General features: G+C 29.9%; 1 protein-coding gene across 1 annotated transcript in view; it reads left to right on the forward strand.

Annotated features, from left to right (window-relative positions):
- Nucleotides 1–12,067, forward strand: part of LOC111714582 (dipeptidyl aminopeptidase-like protein 6) — a 53,656-nt gene that overhangs the window by 26,406 nt on the left and 15,183 nt on the right. The window contains exons 8-15 of the mRNA XM_023489721.1: nt 97–199; nt 497–572; nt 5,316–5,419; nt 8,001–8,124; nt 8,974–9,048; nt 9,619–9,653; nt 10,372–10,456; nt 11,774–11,826. Of these exons, the coding sequence (XP_023345489.1) occupies nt 97–199; nt 497–572; nt 5,316–5,419; nt 8,001–8,124; nt 8,974–9,048; nt 9,619–9,653; nt 10,372–10,456; nt 11,774–11,826 (655 nt within the window). The remainder of the gene's footprint in view (nt 1–96; nt 200–496; nt 573–5,315; nt 5,420–8,000; nt 8,125–8,973; nt 9,049–9,618; nt 9,654–10,371; nt 10,457–11,773; nt 11,827–12,067) is intronic.

Consider the following 12,067-nt stretch of genomic DNA (forward strand, 5'->3'; position numbering starts at 1 on the left):
ATTTTAAAAATTTCGTGTATAGTCCCTTTAACTCTATCAAATTTGAAATATTTCGTGTATGGTCCCTTTAACTCTATCAAATTTGAAATATTTCAGAAGAGATCTTGGGCCAGACTGAGGCGATCTGGATTAGCTCTGCTGGAACCAGGATGCTCTACGCAACCTTTAATGATTCTAATGTAGAACTTGTCACAATTAGGAAAATATATTGGCATCATTATAGATTTAGTATTTCAGAAATAGCAAACTTTGTTTAGTTTTACATTTTTTTCTGAAAAATGTTCTTTTTGCCACATTAAGTTTATAAATCTTACATTTAATGATAATGATAATGATAATGATAATGATAATGATAATGATAATGATAATGAAGATGATAATGATAATGATAATGATAATGATAATGATAATGATAATGATAATGATAATGATAATGATAATGATAATGATAATGATAATGATAATGATAATGATACCAATATTGTTTATTCTGAAGGGAATATGGTAACTCGAATAGTAAAGGGTTCTCCGCTAGAGCCAGAACACGAGAAAAATCCTTCAGATATCCAATGGTGAGATTTTTTTTATCAAAATCTTTAAATAAAAAGTGTGTTTGTTTATTTGTAATTTACGACCAAGTGCGGGTAAAAGGCTGAAGTAAGATAATATTGTATAACAATTAAATATCCTAAAATAATTTATGATATTTTCATTTTCACTATTTCTGGCTCCGTCCTTTTGACTAAGTTCCATTCTCGTTTATATTTGAGGTGTACTTGAACAGGATGAATAATACTGTCATTGTTACTTTTATTGCCTTCATTTCCTATATTTCCTATACGGAATATTCAAAGAATAAATGGTTTTTACCAAACCAAACCTGTCATATGTAAATCTATATATAAATTTGGCTTGTCTGTTTGTCTGTCTGTCTGTCTGTTTGTATCCAATAAACGTCAAAACATATATATATATGTTTTACGGTTCAATGCTTTGATGGTTTTACATGACAAAAAGTTTGAAGAATTATTTCAAGATCCAAGGAGAATGAAATTCGAGAACTTGAAATATGAATTCACAAAACTACTAGAGAATAATAGAATTTTCTTCGTATTAGGGTTTTGACGTTTTTCGTTAGATGGCTCTTATCATACATTTGTGCTTACTGCAAGGGACAGTTTACGTTATTTTAAAAGACATGTTCGATTTACGTCGATACCCTTTAATGAAAGACATCGTCTTATTTGTGTCTTAAAACTCTCTATTGATTTTTAAAGTGAGACCCAGTTATAAAACTGTATTATATGAAAGGGACCAAAATGTTCAATTTTTGATTTTTAATAGTTTAATGAACATAAAATACAGCAACTGTACAGTGTAGGTTGATACATTTCTTTTAATACTTTGATATTTGATAGTTCAATAAACATGAAATACCTCAACTGTGCAGCGTAGGTTGATACATTTCTTTTAATACTTTGATATTTGATAGTTCAATAAACATGAAATACCTCAACTGTGCAGTGTAGGTTGATACATTTCTTTTAATACTTTGATATTTAATAGTTCAATGAACATGAAATACAGCAACTGTGCAGGGTAGGTTGACACATTTCTTTTAAAACTTTGATATTTAATAGTTCAATGAACATAAAATACACCAACTGTGCAGTGTAGGTTGATACATTTCTTTTAATAATTTGATATTTAATAGTTCAATGAACATAAAATACAGCAACTGTACAGTATAAGTTTCAAAATTCTGGTAAAAGATCGTAAAATGCAATATGAGGCCCCTCCAGAAAAATCGTCTTGTTCCACAGTTTTCTGAAACTTATATTTTTTTCTTCGTCATTTCTGCTCATTGACAAGGGTTTAAAAGGTACCCTTGTAAATCAGACATGTATTGGTACTATAAATGGGTCACTTAAAATTACGTTTACTTTCCCTTTAAGCTAGGCTTTGCTTTCCGGTCATAAAACTTCCTTATGAAGACTTTGTACTTTGTTGCCACATAATATTGGGTTGCGAATTTCTGGTGAAGTTTGTCATCAAATTTCACACTTTGATATTCTGCAGATTCATGCATTCTACATATATTGCATTTGAAGTGTTAGAAATTGGTTCCAGGAATATTCAACAATAATGAAACCACAGTGAGAACCACAAAACTCTGGAAAAGGAAGACGATATTATAGTAGTACTTAATTTTATTTGATGTTACAACAAAGCAAAATAGATTTAATTAGAACTTATCAAATCACTAATCAAGTTCAATGGATCTGTTTACACCATACAATGGCTTTGTCTTATGTTCATTGTACTATTTAAAGTAATAACATGAGTCTAAAAGTCGTCTTTCTATTCCAGAGTTTTCTGGTTCCCACTGTATTCCGTAAGAATGTGATCATGTGCAGTTTAGATTATTGAATTATTTTTCCCTTTTTCTCTTTCAAAGCTAATTTGAATCTTTTTCTTTATATATAGAAAAAAGATTCAAATTAGCTTTGAAAGAGAAATGTAAACATTAAAATTTAATCAGATATTTTTTTTGACATTTTATCATTTGTGCTTCAGATTTCTACAATTAAATATTTTAAATTTTTATAAATTATAATTTATAGATTTTTATAAATTATATATGTAAACATATCCCGTTTCTCTTTAGCTTTATTATTTAATTTGGAATTTTATAAATTGTACTTTTTTCGTATGAAAAGATCAAATATGGAAATATTATTTTCAAATTTGAAAACTCTTGAAATAGCGTCAAAGAAAAAAATTGAAATTTATAATTTTAACTATTTTTTTTAAATATAAAAGTTTGAATTCTGTTTCACTAAATAAATGGGATTGGGATTTGTAAAAGCCTCTAACTTTTTGCTCCTTGTAAAATTGGTAAAATTGATTTGACAGGAGGACATTATAAACTAAATCAAATTCTCACCTCTACTATAAATGCATTTACAGATTACATGTATGTATGTATGTATGTATGTTGTTCATCCGTTTTGACTGTTTTTTTGTTATTTTAGTATAACTTCCAAGATTTCAAAACTGTATTATGTTAGCGTTTTTTTTAAAATAAACTTTGCAATATTTTTATCCTAAAATATTAGAAAAATTATCGTTTCAACACGGTCGTTTTTGCATTGTTTTTGGGCCGTTTTTGCATCGTTTTTAAGTCGTTTTTGCATCGTTTTTGGGTCGTTTTTTTCATCGATTTTGCATTGTTTTTGAGTCGTCTTTTTGCGTATTATCTTCTGCCATAGTCGAAATTTGACATAGTGTAAGAAATGCAAATATTTTGTATTCACAATTTCAAAATTATTCTCTTTCTCAATTTGTTCTCACTTATGGCCCTGAAAGAAAATTTAGGTAAAAACGGCCAAAAATCGAATGACCTGAAGGCACTTCCCCACATATATATATATATATATATGAAGATAAAAACTGATGTCGGTATCAATAAGAAAACTAGAAGGGTTTGAACGAGGTACAAATTGTTGAACAACTTCTCAAGTTTATTTGTTTTTGAGAGAAGAAGTTAAACTATCATACCTGGTCTAACTTTAACATACAATTCAATGTCTTTTCAACTTAAACATCAGCAGAAATACTCCGAAAGCTTTTATTCTTGTACAAAAGTAAGAAAGCAAACTTGTCAGGTTTCATTTGACTATTTTTCAGTTCTCTATCAACAACTCTAAAGAAATAAACAAGAATGCTTTAAAAAAATTCAAAATTTCAAATTACACTGAATTAATGTAATGTTAAATGTGGGGTGCACTGTTCAATATGACTCATCAATAATGATTACGGAAAATAAACGTCAGATTCTCTTATATCCTAAGACTGAACCAAATGTTATTAACCCTAAACAGGCGCCCCCTCTATTTTTTGCCTTGGCGCTTTGATTTTTTATACGCCCCCCCCCCCAACCACCAACAGTATATACAATACATAGATTGAGAACCCCCCAGAGAGATAATTACAATATTTAGTCTTATCTCAGTAACAGCATGAAAAAAGTGGTCATTTAGCCAAAAACAAAAAATATTTTTAATAAGAAAAATTTTACATTTAAACCTTGTTTTCCTTCTTTAGATGATTATTTTTAAACAATAGCTTTGACAATTTTGAATAAAATAATGTGTACATACATATAATAATAATTAAGAGTATAGTATTTATGATATTCTTTAATTACATATTTTTAAACTTTTTTTAAATTATTCTATTTTTAGTACATTTGGTGCTATATCCAATCAAAAGTCAGTGCTATATAAATATTCAAAAACAATCTTTATTTATCGATTATTTCTAACGATTGTTTTTAAATAGATATAGCACTAAATAAACTAAAAATCGACAAAAATGTCTTACTTTTTAATAAAGCCAGTGATTTGATTATAATTTATGCATTGGGTTGATTTAATTAAATTTAGTTTCAAACAATTACAATAAGAAGATTAGATTTCAAAGAGATTAAATCACTTTTCACTAATTTCAAATTCATCCAAATTTTGAGTTGGGCCTTTCGAAATTTCTGTAAGAATTGCCTAACACTTATTTACTCGTATTAAAGTTAGATTATTGATTGTGATTGGGAAAAGAACACAACTGAATGTGTTTTATACATTATACATTGTAAAAACAAACCAAAAAACACTTCTTGCAAATAAATTAACATGCATTGGTGTAAAAATCACGTTTTTCTGTTTTAATTGATTAGTAATTCATTTTATAATTTATTTGTTTATAATTCATTTCCTTTCTTATTAAACAGACTTTAGACTTAATTCCAAGTGAATGACCCTTGCAATTTATAGAGAGGTAAATCCGGTTTAGAATTGTACCCGATGAATAAGATTTTACTTTTCTATAGTCAAAAAATTGATTTTGTAAATTGTAGTTTCCATAAAAACTAGAATTATACTGCAGAGAAAGTGAAGAAAATGGTAAGAATTTGATACTTTTCAAGGTAAAATACGACCTTATCAATTAGTGGTTTAAAGAATACCAATGTAAATCGGACCTGCCATCTTTTAAATTGAATGTCACATGAATATACGTCTTTAGCTTCTTTAAGATTGAAACTTATCTTTTCCAGCATTGATATTTGATACAGAAATTGAGTCTTTGTCACAAACTATGATTTTCTAATCTCTATATCTTTGTAACCCAATGCCGTAGACCTTAGATATTTCAAACTATGAATTCTGTTAGATGAAAAAATCTAAGGATGAAAAAATATAGGTATTAGAAAATCAGAGTTTGTGACAAAGACTCAATTCCTTTATAAAAATATTTAGGCCGGAGCAGAAAACCCTGTGGTTCAGCTATCTGTTTACACATTTACTGGTGAAGGGGCGGGGAAAAGTGTGAAAGTAACGCCCCCAGCAGACCTTAAAAAAATGTAAGTTTTGTAATAACATCTTTTTAGAGAAAACTTTTATTTATCTGGAAAAAAATTGGTATATCTTTCAGCTATGCAAAAAACTTTGCACCGAAATTATTTTTTAATAATATTCGTCAAATTTTAAAATGTCTTGGAAATAAATTTTTTTGCAGCCAGTTCCTAAATATCTGTTTAAAACAATGGGGGCCCACTGGGGAGGGGGGGGGGGAGGGGTCATCATCGCTCCCCCTGGTTTATCATACTCTCCTTCTTTGGAAAAATAATTTTTGTTGCCGATATATTTTATGAAAAAACAGGTGGTTGAATAAACAGGAAAATATGTGAAATTCTCAGCATTTAAAAGAGAAGGTTGGTTTAATAAATGATTATTTACATCAAAAACACAAATTTCTTCGATCATCAAAAAACGATCTTTATCTGAAAAACTATAAAGTTTTCCTGTAAAAACTTAAAGCTAAAAGAACAAACATTCATAAATGTTTTTTACACAATCATAAAACATATTTATGTTTCCTCTCTTGTATGTGTACTAAAGAAATGCATATATTTTATTTGAGCCATATTTTATAAGTAATTTTCAATCTGTTCAGTTCTTCCTTTAAGATCGACTGCAAAGTTAAGTCTTCAAAGCATCTATAAAATAATACTTAAATAAAAAACTGCATTTTTAGTACAAAAAAGGTCTATAGATATAAAGGAAAACTTGAAATCTAAGCTTTTTATATTTTCTATTTATCAATTTTTTGTTTGGCCTAATTTGTAATTAGTTGCAACAATTTTCTAGATTAAACTTCTTTTGTTCTCAAGAATTTATAATAAAATTTTTAGTTAAACTAAAAGGAACTGATAATTCGCCACAAATATCTAATCTTCTCAACTTTTTGATAGCAAAAGTTTGAAATATTTTCTCATCTTTTTGATAGCCAAAGTTTGAAATTTCTAAAGGATTATTCCATCATGCTTAAAATATCGAAAAATTAGAAATATTAGTTGTCTTTAATTAAAATCATTGATGCCACAAACTAGATAAATGTTCCACTTTCATCTTTACTTCTAAAAAGTAAGTCTGTTTGAAATTCATTGACTATCCACGATTCCTCTATACTGCCTTAACAGGTTTACTCTACCCAAATCCAACTTTCGATAAAAATGTGAAAGAAATGAGCAGGACAAATTTTAAATTTGACATTAGCTTCAGCCTGCAAACCATTCATCACTACATTATAGTTCCAAACCATTCATCACTACATTAGTTCCAAACCATTCATCACTACATTAGTTCCAAAACCATTCATCACTACATTAGTTCCAAAACCATTCATCACTACATTAGTTCCAAAACCATTCATTACTACATTAGTTCCAAAANGACATTAGTTCCCAAACCATTAATCACTACAGGGACATTAGTTCCAAAACCATTCATCACTACAGGGGACATTAGTTCCAAAACCAATCATCACTACAGGGGACATTAGTTCATAAACCATTAATCACTACAGGGGACATTAGTTCCCAAACCATTAATCACTACAGGGACATTAGTTCAAAAACAATTCATCACTACAGGAGACATTAGTTCCCAAACCATTAATCACTACAGGGGACATTAGTTCCAAAACCATTAATCACTACAGGGACATTAGTTCAAAAACCATTCATCACTACAGGAGACATTAGTTCCCAAACCATTCATCACTACAGGGGACATTAGTCCCAAAACCAATCATCACTACAGCAGACATTAGTCCCAAAACCATTCATCACTACAGGGGACATTAGTTCCCAAACCATTCATCACTACAGGGGGACATTAGTTCCAAAACCATTCATCACTACAGGGGACATTAGTTCCCAAACCATTCATCACTACAGGGGGACATTAGTTCCAAAACCATTGATCACTACAGGGGACATTAGTTCAAAAACCATTCATCACTACAGGGGACATTAGTTCCAAAAGCATTCATCACTACAGGGGACATTATTTCCAAAACCATTCATCACAACAGGGGGACATTAGTTCCAAAACAGGTTTTGGAACTAATGTCCCTTCAACTAGTCTTTATATGTTTTATAGATCTTGAAAAACGTTACTAAATTGTCCAATGAAAGTGATGACTTGCCTCAGACTATAATTTTGTCATCACTATATCTCTTCAACCTGATGTTTCGATATTTAAACGACTTTGACTTCTTGATGTAACAGAATTCTTAGTTTGAAAAATCAAAGGTCGTCGAAAACAGGATGAACAGATATAAATTGAAAATTTCATTTGAATTTGAAATGCAACATGCAGTAAGCCACACCTTCTAGTGAGATTCATGTGTAGATGTAAGAAAAAGTAATCCGTGCTTTTACCTTCACAGGAATTGAGCCTTTGCCACAAACTCAAATTTTCTAGTTCCAATATCTTTTCAACCTGATCGTGTAAACCTTTGATATTTCCAACTTGGATTATTTGGTTTAACAGAATCATAGTTTGAAATATCTAAGGTCTATGACATTGGGTTGCAAAGATGTAGGGATAACAAAGTATGAGTTTGCGGCTAGAAGTCTCTTAAGTCTGTTATTTAGGGACCACTACTTCATTTCTGGCAAATGGATTTCTGAAGATAGAATATGTATTCTGTGGATGAATAGAGCTCAGAATACATCCTTCTATACACTCTGCACACAACCAGACTTCGTCTGCAAACAGGTTTTATAATTAAATATTTAAAATATAAAAGTTTTAAAAGTGATCGTAAAAAATATTGAAAAAGTGTCATAAAGAGTTCACATCCGTACATCTCAAACAATCATAAAATTTTGTAAAAAACCACTGGAATATTCCTGAAAGAAGAGCAAGAAAATGGTCCATATTAAAACAAACGTTGATCGGACTTTTCGATGAAAAGTAAACAATCTTTGTGAAAAGAGAAATCTATCGTAATCTATTATTATTGTTTACATAGATTAAATGGACCCAAGTTTTTGCGTTCCTTGGCTAAAAAGGAAACCTTTTATTTTGTTTTAGTTTTGTATAGAAGAGTTTTATAATTAAATCCTAATAGCGAAGAGTTTTCAATCTTTAGACCATATAAAAGAAAATGATTTAATCACATAAAAGAGAAAAGTTGAATATTCAAATCTTAATATAGGAGAGTTTTATAATTAGATCTTTTAGTACCGCAGAAAAGAGTCTTTAATTTAGATCTCAGCAGAGAAGAGTTATTAAAATCTTATTAAAGAAGAGTTTTATACTTAGATAAAGAAGATTTTTTATAAATTTTGGTTTTATCGGAGTAGAGTTATTGAAATCTTATTAAAGAAGATTGTTTTTAATTAGATTTTGGTAGAGATGAGTTTTCCATTTTGGGTTTATCGGAGTAGAGTTATTGAAATCTTATTAAAGAAGAGTTTTTAATTAGATTTTGATATATGATCACCTAAACGGCCACAGAAAAAACAGACGGTTTTTTTTAGATTTTGGTAGAGGAGAGTCTTTTATTTAAATCTTAATAGAGATGATGTATTAAATCATATTTCAGAAGAGTTTTATATTCAGATTTTGGTAGAGAAGAGTTCTGATACCTCTGGTGCAGGCTGGGTTGAACACTGGGGTATCCCTGTTTTCTCAAAGGTAAAATAAATATATTAAGATCGATAAGTTTTTTTTATGCATGCCGTCAAAATTTGAAAAATGATATTGTATGCTTTAATATGGGATAAAGAAACTGCTCTCGGCCCTCATACTCCAATTTGTGCAACCTGATGTCGTGGACCTATGATATAGCACTGTTTTAAATATAATTACCATATTTATAACCACCAGGTTGAAAGATATATAAAGGAATTAGAAAAAGCATATATTATGTTCGACTGCAAAAATTTACCACTGCAGCTTGTCTTGTCAGGTTCACAAGGTGTTTAAACAGTTCAGAATCTGAAATACTTAATTTTACAGCAATTTAAAAGTAAAAAAGGTATTCACACACGGAGCTGTGTACACTGTACAATGTACATACTGTATATGTTTGATAATCACAAACTTCGGGAAGTAATTTATCCTCCTCTGACAAAAGTTAGTTTTTTCCAGGGGTATTTTTAATATCTCCCTCCCCCTGAAAATATCATAATCCTCCCCTGAAAGAAACCCTCTCAACATATTTTATTTAAAAATTATAAATGTATTTATGAAATGTTGATGTAGGATGAATCCCAGATGATTAAAATCCATCCTATTAGGAAATCCATCCATCCATCAATCAATCAATCAATCTTTATTTTCGGAAAGCCTTTTACAATTAATGCTGCAAGTAGGGGTATTAAGCAAAGGATGGGGGGGGGAAAGACGGGGGGGGGGTGGGCATTTTTACTTAGAAGATGGGGAAAAGTAGTGGAGAGGGGGGGCATTTTTACTTAGAAGATGGGGAAAAGTAGTGAAGGGGAGGGGTTGAAACAAGTGATAGAAAGAGGGAACAAAGTTCACGTAATTCTTGAAGAAAGGGGTAAAGAATTTATTTTTCAATTTTCAATTAAAAATAGTTCTTTAAATATCATAAAAAAGAAAAATATCCAATATCTATATAGATATATCATTTATTATGAAGTTAACAAAATAAAATTAGATTTCTAAACAAAGTTTCTCTCACCAAAATAAGAACAATTAAATCTTTTTTTATGTTTTTAAAACAGTTGTTTGTTTCTAAATTATATTTAAAATGAAGAAAAACGACAAGGGATTATCTTAAGAAAATGGATTTCATACTACTGGATTAAAAGCAAATCAAGAATTAAGAAGTGTTTGTAAAAACAATTCAATTTTTTAGTTTTGTTACAAACATTAACTGTCTTAAATTAAAATAAATATTTAAACAAATGATTTTTATTCCCTCCCCTTTAGCTTCTTTAAGATTGAAACTTATCTTTTCCAGCATTGNCAAGAATGGTATGGATGGAGAAGGGAGGCGGAAGCTGGATATTTCCCCCAGCTAGTTCTAATGCGGGTCAGCACTACAGATATACTACCTGCGATTCAATTTTCACAGGTATAGAAGAATAAATTAAGTAGAAATTTAGCTTTTACTGCGACATTTATTTATTTCGTAAATTTATATAAAATCTTTGATTTTCCTGTTTTTAAAAAAACATTTAAATTTCAGCATAAAAAAGCTAAATTCGGGCCCAATTTGGCAGTGTTTTTAAGAACCATATAAACACATTTTCAAAAGAAATTTTTACAGTGTAGTAATAAACTTTAGATAAAGAAATTGAGTCTTTGCCACAAACTCAAATATTCTGATCCATCTTTGCAAGCAGATGGTGTAAACCTAGAGAAGTTTACTAGCAAACCAGCTGATCAGTTGAAATATGGCAGTAAATCTCTACAAACACAATGAAAATTACTCATCAGCTGCTAGATTTATACCATGACGAAGTTAAAGCTGGCCTGAATTGAAAGGTCCCAACTACACATGGAGTGAGACCCCCCGACAGTATGCTGTGAAGACACCTAAGAATATCAGAAAAAAGGAATGAATACGCTGTCATAGTGATAACCAGAACTTCATAGCAAACCAGAACTTGAACCAGAATCAAGAAGTGAAGCTAAATCAATTCCACCGCTTAATATCATAAACCCTATGTCCGGATTCTGTTGTGATTGTAAATGTTTGATTTATCCGACAGTAAAACTACAGGGAAGATTTCTATGCATGTTTCTGTAGCTCAGATACATCAGTAACCATTTCATGTCAACAATTACACTGGCATCCGTCGTACAATGTACATATGTTGAAAGTAAAAAAATAAAATTATGATAATATTTCTTCAGCAATAATCATGTTACCATCAACTTTCATCACAAATAAAAATATTGTTTGAAATATCAAAGATCTACGACATTGAATTGCAAATATTTCAGAAAAAAATTAGAGTTTGTAGCAAGAACTCAATTCCTTTATTTCGTAAGTTATAAAATGTTAAATTTTCCTACATAAAACACTTACATTTTCACTATAAAAAATGCTATATATGGGCCCAATCGGCTTAGCGTTTTTAAGATCCATAAAAAAACATTACAAATAATATTTACTGTTTATAGTTATAAGCACAGAAATACAAGAGAGGCTAAAATCATTAAATCTCAAATTTCCCTATGTTTGCAACCTGATAGTGTGTTAACCTTTGGTATTTCAATCGTAGATTATTTGATTTAGTAAAATTCATAGTATTTATCTACGACAGTGGTTTGCAAAGATATAGGGAATATAAAATTAGTAGAAATCAGAGAGTGTGACTAAGACTCAATTAAATTTTTTTGACATGTTCTATCGTTTTAATTCAAAATACATTTGTATTTCCAGGGTAGGTTCCAGGTTACAGAAATACTTGGCTGGGATCAGACAACTGGATTGTTGTAAGTACTTAATCCTTTGGATTTTCATAAAAATATCGTTGTGAATCGGACATGCCACTTCAGAAATGAGGGGTTACTTAAAATTAAGTCTTTTTAGTCCTTTTTGAAAATTTAGAATTTTTTCGGTTCTTAATTTTCTTTCAAACAAAATTAGTTCTTCCTAAAAATCTATATTTAGACACGATGAAGCTATAACCTGACTTTTTGTTGTTGTTTTGTTTTTATCATTTTCACCATTTCT

This window comes from Eurytemora carolleeae, unplaced genomic scaffold, assembly GCF_000591075.1.
Source record: "Eurytemora carolleeae unplaced genomic scaffold, Eaff_2.0 scaffold1609, whole genome shotgun sequence".
NCBI classification, from domain to species: domain Eukaryota; kingdom Metazoa; phylum Arthropoda; class Copepoda; order Calanoida; family Temoridae; genus Eurytemora; species Eurytemora carolleeae.